Raw genomic sequence first — 12,887 nt, forward strand, 5'->3', positions numbered from 1 at the left:
TATTTATTTGAGAGAGAGAGAGTGCACATGCACAAGCGTAAGGGGGGAGGGACAGACCGAAGGGGAGAGGATCCTCAAGCAGACTCTCTTCAGAGCCTGTCAAGGGGCTCGATCCCAGGACCCCAAGATCATGACCTGAGTAGAAATCAAGAGTTGGAACACTTAATGGACTAGCCACCCAGGTGCCCCAAAGATCCATTATTTTCGATTACTTCCTTAGAGATTTTATTTTCAGATTTGGACAGGGAGGCCATTGCTGACAGTGTCCTTGGGAAAGGGGGATGGATGGGTTGGGATGGGCTTAAGGACTTGAAACTAAAGCTGGGAATTGGGTGGGAACAGTGGCAGGGGCAGAGTCTTCCTGAGTTCTTGGGACAGTAATGATGAGGAAATTAGATGAGAGGACCAAAATTTTAACCCAGCCAGACATATACCCAGAGAGCTGGAATCAGAATGAAGCTGGGAGTGATACTTTGAATCAGAGGTCAGCTCATCACAGGGCTTTTTTTTTTTTTTTTTTTAATAAAGCAGTAGACTTTATTTGAGAAAAGAGCAGTTACATGAATCTCGAGTGATCAGAGTTTTCATCTAAAATATCATTTTATCACTTCTGTGTTCACAGTATTTAAATATGTGTTGTAAGCTCTACCTTCCTTTGTGGCCCTCTGTGGACACTGGCTAATGGACTTTTGAAGGAGAAAGATGAACTCAGCCAAAGTCTCCTGATTGGAGGCTGGACCTTTGGAATGGCTGCTGAGTGTGAATATAAAATGCTAATTCCAGAGCTTGCCTTCTGCATCTGGGGGCAGCTCAGTTCAGCTGCACAGCTGCCGGTGTTGGCTGGGGGAGAGAGGTGAAATGTGTTAGTGGTTCCCAAACGTGGTTGAGCATCAGTCATGATTCATCCAGGATGAGCTCATAATGTTGTAGTAACAAACAGTCCCTGAATCTTGGGACCTTAATACAACCAAATGTACTTATTACTCAGACTATGTTGACAAGGTTAGTGGGGAGGGGTGGTGGTAGTGGTGGTGGTGGTGGTGGTGTGTGTGTGTGTGTGTGTGTGTGTTTACGCTCACTGTGGTCACTCGGGGACTCAGACTGATAGAGGCTTCATTTCCATGTGGGTGCTTCAGTGAAGGGACTGGGCAGAGCCACTTACTGGCTTTTAAGTACCTGCCTGAAAATGACATATGTCACTTCTGCTCACATTTCAAAAGCAAGTGACATGGCCGAGTCTAACTTCAAAAGAGGCAGGAACATGCAATCCTACCATGAGTTTATATGGAATATTTGTGAAGAGCCCTATTAAATAACACAACCCTCAAGATTCTGATTCATTTTGTCTTCCCCAGTCATTCTACTAATGCAGATTTGGAAACCTCTGGCCTGTCTAGTTGATCTTTGGAGGAACTGCCCAGCCGAGGGAGTCCTTTTCTTAAATTCCTGAAGAGGCACCATACGTAGTGAGAGTAGGATTGCTTTCAGCAGACGTCCAGTCCGATGAACCACTTTTAGTAGCAACTCACCCACTCTTCAAGAGGGAGCCAAATGCAAAGTAACTGTATTTTTTATTTCTATTAACAACAAAATACTTACATAATTTCACTTTTGCTTTTAAAAGCACATATATTACAAATAAAGAAACTCCACAAACTTTAAAGATTAGTATTTATCAACACTTTTGTACACATACACAAATATTTTAATATAATGGTATCTGAAATGTTATTCATACAATTTTAGCACTGTCATAAGTATTAACTAAAAAGGTTCTTTTAAATTTGGTAAAAACCATATATTTTACAATCTTCTATTTACATTTGAAATGTGCTTAAATGTTACAAAAACATTCACTTTGACCTTTAAAATATGTGTACTAGGACTTGGTATTGAACATATTGTAACTGACAGCAAACTTAGGGTTTGCTTTTGAGCTACACATTCATTGGAGTTTCATGGCAAATATTCAGCTTGGCTTGATCAACGTTGCTCAAGAAAAAAAAAAAAACAAATCATAAGAAATGTGCAAAACTGGAGGCTGGCAAAATTCTCAAGCTGGCGAGGTAAAAAATTATTAACACTATAAAAATTTCAAATAAATTAAATCTTTCTCTTCCCCGAGTTGAGCGGCAAATTCAGAAGGTTCCCTTCGAGGTGTGTCTGATGCAGCAGACCCCCCCTCAAACTTCCTCACTGGCTGAGATGGAGACGGTAGGCAGAGCCGGAGCCACCCTGCTAATGACTGGAGGGCAGGTTCGTTCCGCTCCGCGCTTTGACGGGTCGTCCCTGGACGTAATCTTCACAGGATGAAACGCAACACGACAAAACAAAACGAAAATACAGAGGTTCATGTTAATATTGCCAAGCACAAAATTAAAACCCAGAGCAGTGCTTTCTTTCTTCCCCATAGGGACACTGTGAGTTGTTGAAAATGAGCTTATCAGAGTAGTTCTGGAATTTTTTTCCAAGCCCAGGTCAGAAGCATTTTGGCAAGTTTTAAAATAGCTTTGCAGTACTCTTCAACTACCAGATATAAATTTATAAATAATGACTTTATGATTGTAGCTGAGTAATTCCAGAATTTCATTTTATTCTAGAGGTTTACAATTTATACTGTCAAAATACCCAAAAGGTGAAACACCTGAAGGCTCATTTAAATGTTTGCATTAATGGAAATATAAGAAAAAAATACACCTTGACCTGATTTTACTTTGAAAATAATATTAACATGTCTAAATGATACCTTCCTGTCATATAGGTGCAAATAATGGTATGTAAATACGGTAACAACAGTAGAAACCCCAGGCATCTCTAAAGTGTATCTCTGTAAAGAAGAGACTTAATGAATATTTCAAATTTCTGGCTGTGAAGATTTTCCCGCTTACTTGACATGTTGCTATGGTTTAGCTTTAACCCTCCTCCAAGACAGATTAACAGTTCTGTTTGCACAGAGCACGAAGCATCTGGGTATCCTAGACTGCCAATAAATTCTCCTTACGATCAATGCCACAAGTTCTGCTTAAATAATTTGGGAAATAATGTGTCCGCAGAGTATCTGAAACTCCCAGAGAGATATGCCTTTGCGTCTTGCCTGCTTGGCACCATAACAGTGTGGATCCGATCCTTTCTCTGTATTTTATATTTAAGATTCGTTACTGCCATTGATTTCGCCATGCTATCAGCGTTAGTGCTGAAACAGACTCCAAGTGAGCGCCTTATATTTATGTTTCATCCAGTTATTTACATGTATCACCATTTTGGCCTCCATCAAAGGAGGCTTTTATGTTTTTGGCTACATATAAACTAGTGTGGTATTCTGGCTGCCTATAATATAAGGTAGTTGTTTGCCTGTCACTTTAGCCACCCCAACTGCTTCCTCCCAATATCTCCATTTTACACACTAGCATCCACTTTATCCTATTCCATCTCTTTCCGTATACTGAAGTTTCTTTCACTAAGCAGGATATCCTCTTAGCTATGACTTTTCTGGACACTCCTGGAGCAAATTGCATAATTAATTCTATTCCTATTTTTAAAAAATTTCTACGTCTATCTATTCTAACACTATTTCTATTTTTACAAGTAGAATTTCTCTCTTCACTGTAAGTATATATGTAAATTTTGCCAGAACATGTCATGAGTATAAAGGTATGTGAATGTATTCATGCATTACAAGATTGTGCTAAAATTTGACTACGTTTCCCTCCACTAGAGGAGCCCAACCATTATGGCCAGATTCCTTTTCATTAATAAAATTGAGAAAAGAAGCAAACAATTTTTTGTTGTTGTTGTAAAGCTGAACTGAGACAACACCCATTTTTAAAAATGCTAGGGACTTTACAGATCTTAATCATTGGTTAGCTCTTTCTGATTTCAGGAAGTTGTTCATTACAACCAACGAATAACACTTATCAATGGTTGTCAAGAAAATAGCTAATTTCACTCTAGGTATCTTATAGTTTTGCTATGGACAAACTTACACTTATGATTGATGATTATTAACTAGTTTCTCCTCTGGAATCTCTTTTACAGAGGTAGTAGTTAATACTTTGTCCTAATTTTAATCTAAGGTGGAAATGTGGAATGCCCGTATAATAGAGTAAATAATTTTTTTTTTTTAAAGATTTTATTTATTTATTTGAGACAGAATGAGAGAGAGAGAGAGCACATGAGAGGGGGGAGGGTCAGAGGGAGAAGCAGGCTCCCTGCCGAGCAGGGAGCCCGATGCGGGACTCGATCCAGGGACTCCAGGATCATGACCCGAGCCGAAGGCAGCCGCTTAACCAACTGAGCCACCCAGGCGCCCTAGAGTAAATAATTTTTAAGGAAAACTTTTTTTGAAGTTATCATGTATGTTGTTGTCATTGTCCCATATATAAATACTGATGTGACAAATCCTCAGGACTAGGAGAAAGTTTATCTTTCCTGCCAACAGATCTGTTTTTTACTGAATAATAAGATCTGTGCAATCCATCCGTTTCTTTTCTTTGTATCAGTTTCTTTGTATCCATTTCTTTTCTTTGTATCAGTTGCCAGGAACACAAAGTCAAACTTTGCTTTTTTTAGTAAAGGAATTTTTTCCTGGAAAAAAATTAGTTTTCTCTCCTCCTAATCAGCTGGTTCTTATCTTTGTGTGAAAGATTTTTGTTGTTGTTGTTGTTGTTGTTGTTGTTGTTTTGTTGTTGTTGCAATTTGAGGTATACTGAATCTTTGGTTCGGATACAACTGACCTCAAATACATTTTACAAATTGGTAGAGTACGAATTTTCTTTTTAAAAGCTAAGTTGTTGGGGTGTCTGTTTGGCTCAGTTGGTAGATCATGCAACTCTCAATTACAAGATTGTGAGTTAAAGCCCCATGTTGGGCATGGAGCCTACTTAAAAAAAATAAAAGGTAAGCTTTTAACTTTAATCAGCAGGCTTTTTTTTTCTTTTTCATATCAGCCTATCTTGAATGGAAATAAAGTTGTTCTAATTAAATAAACACTCAGACAACACTAGCCCCACTATGGAGGTGTCTGGGGGAATATGAACAACTAGGAAGAGAGAGGCAGACCAAAAGGCCACAAAGGACAGTGTAGACATAAGGAAAGAAAAACATACCACTTTTGCTTATAGTACTGAGGGAAATACTAGACACAGAGGAACAGAAGCTGTACAGACATGGACCGCGACAGAGCTGCCAGGAAAAAAAGAGAAAAGCATTTTTTTGCCTGAAGTTTCAAGGTCAGATGCAATTTACAGTTGGAAACAAGCATTTCTTCACCACCTTTTCCAACTTTAAGATCCATCGCTTGTTCTTTTTGTTTCACTCTCACATGTATGATTACCCCCATGCAATCGAGGCATCTCTCTTGAGTTTTTAATTCCCATCACCCCTTCATGATCCCAAACCATTAATAACAATCCCTCATTGAGGAACCCTATCCGGGGAGATTAATGATCTCCAACATAAATCAACTAACCAACTTCTTCCTCTAGCTACTTTGGAGAGTTTAAAATGTGAGTAAAAGGAGATGGAAAAGAAGAAAGGAGAAACAATGAGAAATGCACTTGGAAGAAAATATGCATGGGATATATTTCATGCTTTGTGAATAGTGTTGATAGTGCTAGGCCCTTTAAAGAAACGAAGGGCTACTAATTTTTAATGAGTGGCTACTATGCATGAGGCACTGTTAGATTATTCAAATGTTCCTGCTCAATTATTCTGTAAAGAGCACATCTTACTCCTGGAGGAGACCATGGGTAGTAAGATGTCCAGGTCGAGTGCGAGAGTTGATGGGTGCTGGGAAGCCAAAGAGTGGCCCTTGGCTTTTGACCACTTGATTCTCAGCAACTCAAAAAGTACTGTGATTAATGAATATCCAGATTTTGTGCACAGCCTTATGGAACATGCTGGATGCATGGATGATCTGCTGGTGGGGTAGAGGATTAAGTTTTACCCAATTCTGCACATCTTCAGGAATTCCCAGCCTGGGTAGATGCAGTCTCGTCCTTACAAAGCCGTGACCCTAGACCTGGTGTTCTTCCTGAGTATGGGGCAGAGACCCCTGGTGGCAGACTGTGGAGCTGCACCTCACAGCCAGGGCCTTGTGAGGTCCTACATCAGGGGTGACAAGGAGTGGCAGCAAACCTAGTGGAATGTCACCCAGTGTTCCTTGGTGTCTAAAAGGTTCTATCTATTCTAGAAAACCAACTGCTCATATGGTTTGGATAAACATACTGAAAACGTTGGAAATTACCTGGATTCTCATCTTTTTTTTTTTTTTCTATAGATTTTTTTCCCCAACCTGATTGCTGCTTTGAGAGGCAAAGGGTGTTGTACATGGAGGAGTGAGCAACTCCGCGCTCATGGTGTTCATGTAAGAGAAGAGACATTTACAGTCCTTCTGGCACTGGGGATAGAATGAACAGTTTCTATGCACCGGCAGCTTGGGCCACCTCAAGCCAAGTCTTACCTGCTCATTCATGATTGTGGAGAGTTCACTGAGCATGTCCTTATAATGGGACCTCAGTTCTTCCTGGTACTCCAGCTGATCCTCCTTGATGAGCCGCTCGTTCACATCAAGGGCCTGCCCACACGCATCTGCAAACTGCCTTTAGTGACAGCAAAAAACAAATTACCAATCAGCTGTAGACAGGGGCGGCTCCAAGTCAGGCTGCGGAGAGAGTCTGCTCCCTGGAGGAGGTGAGCTCAGGCGGCTCCTGCCTGAAGGCGCTCCAGAACATTCCAACACAGAAAAACTTACCTGAAGATTTCCTTCAAAAGTTTTACTTGGTTGTCAGGGTACCTCTTTGCATTGGTTTCTTCAAGAAAAGCTCGTGCGTAGGCCATTGGCCCAGCATTAACCTATTGGGGAGAAGAGAATTGGCTGAGGAAGATGCCATCTCTTCCGTGGATGGCGCCTTCTCCACCGCAGGAAGGAGTAGCACCAATCCCACAGCACCCAAATCCTCTCACAGAGCCCGGTGATCTACTGATGTGCTCTCTTACCTGCTGTCCCCGACTCAGGAGTCAGTAAGCTGCGGAAGGACGCATCTGAGAGCTGTACTCCACGGTCACCCTTCGCAAACTGTCACTTGCCCATAGTTTCACATTTTTGTCATATCTGCACTCGGCTTGCCCCGTTATTTTTGCACTATCTTTGAAAACTAGACTCATTTTTATTTACTGAAATACATTTTATTTTAACATCTGTGAAATCAACTGTTTGATGTGCTACTTTTTTTTTCTATTCACCTGACAGTGAACGCGGATCTATTAGTAAGAGACATTCCACGGTGGTGATGGTGTATGCGCCACCCCAGGAAACACTGTTTGGCTGTATTGCATTTGGCAGTCCGGCCTAGACTCTGGCCGGAGGATGAATTTATCAGATTTGCTGAATGAATGCACAATGCCAGGTCCCGTTCACGCGCACACACATGAGTAGGCTCACACTCGTGAAGGAGTCCATATTCTTTAGAGTTTATAGCCTTTTACTGTGACTGTGGGGCTTGGAAGGAATAAGGTCACAGAAGGAAGCTAATACTGTATTGGAGCTGTCTTCACATGCCCTTGCGGGCCAGGGATCACCCGCATGGTAGGATGAGTAAACGTTATGGATACTCTCCTCTGCTTCTCCAGATCCAGAGTCCACTTTCCTCAACACAGCTATGTGCTGAATGAAGCTGTTTTGTCTGGAGTATAAGAATGATTCTTTTGCCTTCTGGCTTTAAAAGATTTATTATTATTACTATTTTGAGTCAGCCATGGGGGAAAAACGAGAGGGAGGTAGCAGGTCAATATCAGGATCAGCATTACCGATTTTTCCTTTTGCCTTGGGCTCCAGTGTAGTTCCACATGGCATGGTTACTGGCCTGCCTTTATTTAAAATGTGAACACTTGGTTCATTATAAATTTTTGGCATTATTTTTTTATTTTTAAAAAATACTGCATTAATATTATTTTATCTTGGGTACTGAGTCTTTTGATGCCCACTTAAATTCTGTGCCCAAGGTGAGTGCCTCACCTGTCTCTCCCTAGTCCCAGCTGGTCAGGGTCTTTTTGGCCCCAGGGTTTCCTCCTTGTGGTCCTCTATCTAGCAGAGGCATGCCTGTCTGTCTCAGCAGCTGGCTCTCCCAGCTCTCTCTGTGCTTCCATTCACTCTTCTCTCCCCTCAGTGTTCAGGGGGTAACATTCTTGCTAGCTTCTGCGCCCACCTTGTTGGTTTTCCTAAATACTGCTTATGCTTTTGCAAACAGTCCGTTTGTTATATTTTCTTTAATCACCCACTGCGAGCAGGCCATCTGCTTCTTCTCAGGCCTCTGATAGTCAGATAAATACCAACACACATCTTATGAACTAATACACATTTTTAAAAATTTTGTTTTTGAACACTTTCATAAGGCTCTTACTGACAGATATTTATGGGAGAGCCATATTTATTATTCAATTAATAATAATTGATTATTATTAACAATTAATTAATTCATTGGTTAGATTTTAGAATATAGAACGTAGTTTATCCAGAGAAGATGGGAGAGGAGGATTGAGGATGAAGAAATTTTATTTCGGCTAAAAAAAAAAAAAAGGTTATCTCCTGGTGTTTGGCACCATCCATGTGTATTTACAGCGAAACAAGATTTTAAAGACTCAGATAAAGTAGCTGGATGGTAGCACACAGAGAACAGTGTCTCTTATCCCCTTTGTAAAAAATTTCTAGGGCGTTTTATACCAGGTTCCACTTTATACCAAGTACGTCTCCACTCTGAACGTGCCTACCTTCACGCTGACACTTCCTTGGACTTTGAGCTGCAGTCTGATCATGTCCACCTCGTCCATCGTGCAAAGCTGGTTAAGCTCAGAAACTTTCTTGGACATCTCATCAATCGCCACTTCGATAGGATTCAGTTCTGTGCTCGACTGGCTTATGACTTGTATTCTCTTCTTCACATATGGGAACAAGTGACTCGCTGCACAAAAGCAATGCAGGAGAATGTAAAGGTTGAGGGTTAGTGAGTCCGGGGTGCCCCTGAAGGTCTAGACGATATTCTGTTTTTTTTCTTTGCACACAGCACCTTCCACCCTGCATGGTTTCTGCATATATGAGTTATTTTCCTCCGGTGTATCATGGTGTCTCACATCTCTTAGCTTTGGGCCCAGCTACTGTCGCCTGGCTTGCTTTTCCACATTCAGCTAGCCAACAAATCCTCATCTCGGGGCTGGGTTAAGGCCTTTCGAGTCTCGAAACACTGGAAAGATTATAGCTCCGCCCCCCCACTTATAATTCAAATAAAAACAATACTAAACCACACTAAATAATGCTTAAATGTATACTCAATAGCTTATAATATAATAGCTTTGTTCTAACTTTTTGATGATAAATATTCTGGAAGAGTTTACCGAAGATGAATATTCCCTATGATTTGGGTCACTGCTATTCTTTTATCTATGGCACAATCCAGGACTGCTCATCTCTCAAGATTCATCCAGAACACCTTTGCTCATCTTTCTCTTTGGTCTGCTTTAGGAGCCCCCCTACCCCACCCCAGGCCGATTTCCCGTGCTTTCCCATTTTCTTTCTCATGCTATGCTCACCTGGATTTCTTGCTTTACTTGGCTTTCTCCTACCAGACCATGACCACCTTGAGGGCAAGACTCGTGGTTCATTTATTTAAATTCCCAGAAGAGTGCCCAGCACCTCGCAGGCCCTCATGGCATGTTTGCTGAATGCGCGAAAGGATGACCAGCTCATAGAACAGATCTAGACGGTATTGGAAGGGATGTGGGAGGTCATCCCCTGCCTTCAGTTTACACACGAGAAGCCTGAATTCCAGAGTGGTTTAGAAGCTGGCCCCAAAGCACACAATTCTGTGAGCTGCTAACCCTGAAGTAACTGGGGGCAGGCTCAGGGAGAGAGCAGCGGGAAGTTCCCAGGACGCGGACACCATGACCTTGACGGTCGGAACGTCTAAAGGGAAGAGGTGCATCAAGTAACTCTACTGAGAATGTCTCTTCTCGACTTCCCAAGGGAGGGGAAAGCAGGGCTTCCTGGCAAACATTTCTGTTAACCAGTCCTGGGTACTTGTTGGCCAGCCTGAAACCCCGCGAGAGCCACCAGGCCCCCGGAAGAGAGGGATGCGCACGGCGGCCGGCACTTACTGGTCAGGACCGTGCGCCGCTTGCACTGCTCCTCCACCCCGCCGTGCTTCTTGCCCGACAGTGTGAAGGGCGTCTCGAAGACGAAGCGGTTGATGTTGTGGTGCATTTCGAAATCCGTCTTCCGGTCCTCGATTTCCTTTTCCTCAAAGAACGGCGTGACATAGGTCACCTGGATGTAGGCATACTTGGGGTCCAAATCCTTGGGGTTTACCTGGGTTAACACAGTATGCAGGAAGAAGGAGTGGTGAGCCCCAGGTGCTCCTGGAAGCAAGCAGGAAGCTCTGCGTTCCCCCAGCTGGCATCCCGAGGGGCCTGTCCCTGTTCCCTTGGGGAAAGATAGGCGATCGGATCATTTCAGAGCTGGGTGAACTGAAGCGACAGGAAGGGGAACTTGGCTGGACCGTGGTCAAGACCGCGGCAGAGGTAGGATTGGAGCCAGCCCTCCAAGGAGCTGAGGTTCTTGGAAACCTAAGTACCTGCCTAGGGCATATCATTTAATCTTTGATCTTCTTTCTCTTCTGGAATGAATGCCCCTTACCTTTGTCTAGAATACAAGCTTCTTGAGAGTAGAAATATATCTCTTAGGTTGCTGGAGTGGTGGGGGGTGGGAGGGATGGGGTGGCTGGGTGATAGACATTGGGGAGGGTATGTGCTATGGTGAGCGCTGTGAATTGTGTAAGACTGTTGAATCACAGACCTGTACCTCTGAAACAAATAATACATTATATGTTAAAAAAAAAAGATAGCAGGAAGGGAAGAATGAAGGGGGGAAATTGGAGGGGGAGACGAACCATGAGAGACTATGGACTCTGAGAAACAAACTGAGGGTCCTAGAGGGGAGGGGGTGGGGGGATGGGTTAGCCCGGTGATGGGTATTAAGGAGGGCAGGTACTGCATGGAGCACTGGGTGTTATACGCAAACAATGAATCATGGAACACTACATCAAAAACTAATGATGTAATATATGGTGATTAACATAACCTAATAAAAAAAAAGTATTTTGAAACAAGTATTAAAAAAAAAAAAGAAATGTATCTCTTGGTCCCTCTAGAATTCAGCCTTGTATCTAGACTGGGGCCATGGGCTCTGGGCTTGTAATGTGGAAGGAGGTTCTTTGTTTAGGGGATTAACTGATTTGCCTATCTAATGAGTGCCAATATTTTTATGTCCCAGTCTTTGGGAAATCTCAGAGAGGCCTGTCAGCTTAGGCTCTTTTTCTCTAATTCTTTTATCTGCAATAAATCGTCCTAGATAGTTTCTTTACTAACTCTGCTTTGGTGAATAGGCTTCTCAAACAGCAAGGAAGGCAGGTTGGGGTCCCCAAGAACAGCCAGGGAATGGCTCTTGCTGTTTTTCAAGGGTGGAAGAGATGAGACTCAGCCTCTTTTCTAATGATTTCTGGAAGAATTTTCCAACTTCCTCCAGCTTTCTCCATCTGTTTACCCACTCACTGCCTATCTGATTCCAGAGATTTGAGGAAGCTCGAGAACTTCTTTGTAATGCTCCTAAAAATTATACTGTAAGATGATTGTAGATAGATGCACTGTAGATAAATACATTGTAAGATAATTGTAACCACTTTACGGATTTAAAAAAACAAAAAGAAAGGAGATTCAGAGTGGCCACTCAGTTTCTCCAAGAGGGATCACCAGCTGATAGGTGGTATTCTGGTGGAATGAAGACTCCGGTGGTCTGACACCAAATTCGACATTTTTCTCATCCCACTAGGAACTCTGTCTGTGCTTCCTATTTAGGAGAGCCACCGTGAGGGTGGTTCCAGTTCTGTCCACCTTCACGGGGAAGGGGATTGTACCTTTCCAGCTAAGGGGGAGAATGATGAGCACATTGTCACAACTTCTGCCCAGGCCCAGCAGTCTCAGGCCCAGGCCCCTCCAAATACGAATTACGTAAAAGAGGACAGGGGAAAAAGACCTTTTCTTTTGTGGCCAGGAGCAGCCTGTACACTTGGTCAGAAATCAGCTTTTCCGGCTCCCTCGCTCTGCCACCCTCTTCTATCCACCCTGTGTTTCTAAGATCTGCCACGCTCTGAACACACCTCCCCCTTCCATTCCTCCTTGGCATCCCCTGTGCCGAGCTTCTCAGAACACCCTTTGCTTCCAGCAAACACCTTCTCACTCCGCAATTCCCAGAGCAAACATTCTCTGTGGAGCATTGCCCAGCCACGAATGAGCTGTTCAGGGAGCCCTGAGCTTTCACCATGTGACTTGGACCATGTCTCCTGTGGTACTTCACTGGACTCTATTTAATTAACTGTTTGCATGTATCCTTCTCTTCTTCTTCTTTTTTTTTTTTTTAACATTATTTATTTATTTGAGAGACAGAGCAGAATGAGCAAGAGAGAACACGAGTGGGGGGTGGGCAGAGGAAGAGGGAGAAGCAGGCTCCCCGCTGAGCAGGGGGCCCACGCGGAGATCATGACCTGAGACCAAGGCAGACGCTTAACCAACTGAACCACCCAGGTGTCCTGTATCCTTCTCTTCTTAACCCCATGTAAACTATGAGCTCTGAAAGGAAGAGACTCCATCTGTTCTAGCTCCTAGTTCTGGGCCTGGCATGCAGTAGGTACTTGATAAAAGTTGGCTAAATGAATGAAAGCATATTAGAAGATTTGCAGTAATCTAACCAGAGGATGTAAGTCCTTGCTTCATGGAGCCATGAGGAAGTAAAATAAATGTTCGCAGGTTAATACAAGTCTGCCACTGTCACAGAGGACAATTTC

General features: G+C 42.9%; 1 protein-coding gene across 9 annotated transcripts in view; it reads right to left on the reverse strand.

Annotated features, from left to right (window-relative positions):
* Positions 1 to 1,554: 1,554 nt before the first annotated feature.
* The window catches only part of DOCK10 (dedicator of cytokinesis 10), a 254,355-nt gene continuing 243,022 nt past the window's right edge, over positions 1,555 to 12,887 (reverse strand). For 6 of the 9 annotated variants that reach the window (XM_078071373.1, XM_078071372.1, XM_078071378.1 and 3 more), the window contains 6 exons: positions 10,147 to 10,357; positions 8,767 to 8,957; positions 6,752 to 6,852; positions 6,461 to 6,599; positions 5,106 to 5,181; positions 1,555 to 2,300 (listed from right to left, as the gene is read on the reverse strand). In XM_078071373.1, coding sequence (XP_077927499.1) covers positions 2,239 to 2,300; positions 5,106 to 5,181; positions 6,461 to 6,599; positions 6,752 to 6,852; positions 8,767 to 8,957; positions 10,147 to 10,357 — 780 coding nt within the window. In that variant the 3' untranslated portion in view covers positions 1,555 to 2,238. The remainder of the gene's footprint in view (positions 2,301 to 5,105; positions 5,182 to 6,460; positions 6,600 to 6,751; positions 6,853 to 8,766; positions 8,958 to 10,146; positions 10,358 to 12,887) is intronic. The other 3 variants (XM_078071375.1, XM_078071371.1, XM_078071377.1) reach the window with 1 other exon arrangement.

The sequence above is a fragment of the Halichoerus grypus genome, chromosome 4 (assembly GCF_964656455.1).
Source record: "Halichoerus grypus chromosome 4, mHalGry1.hap1.1, whole genome shotgun sequence".
Lineage (NCBI taxonomy): Eukaryota > Metazoa > Chordata > Mammalia > Carnivora > Phocidae > Halichoerus > Halichoerus grypus.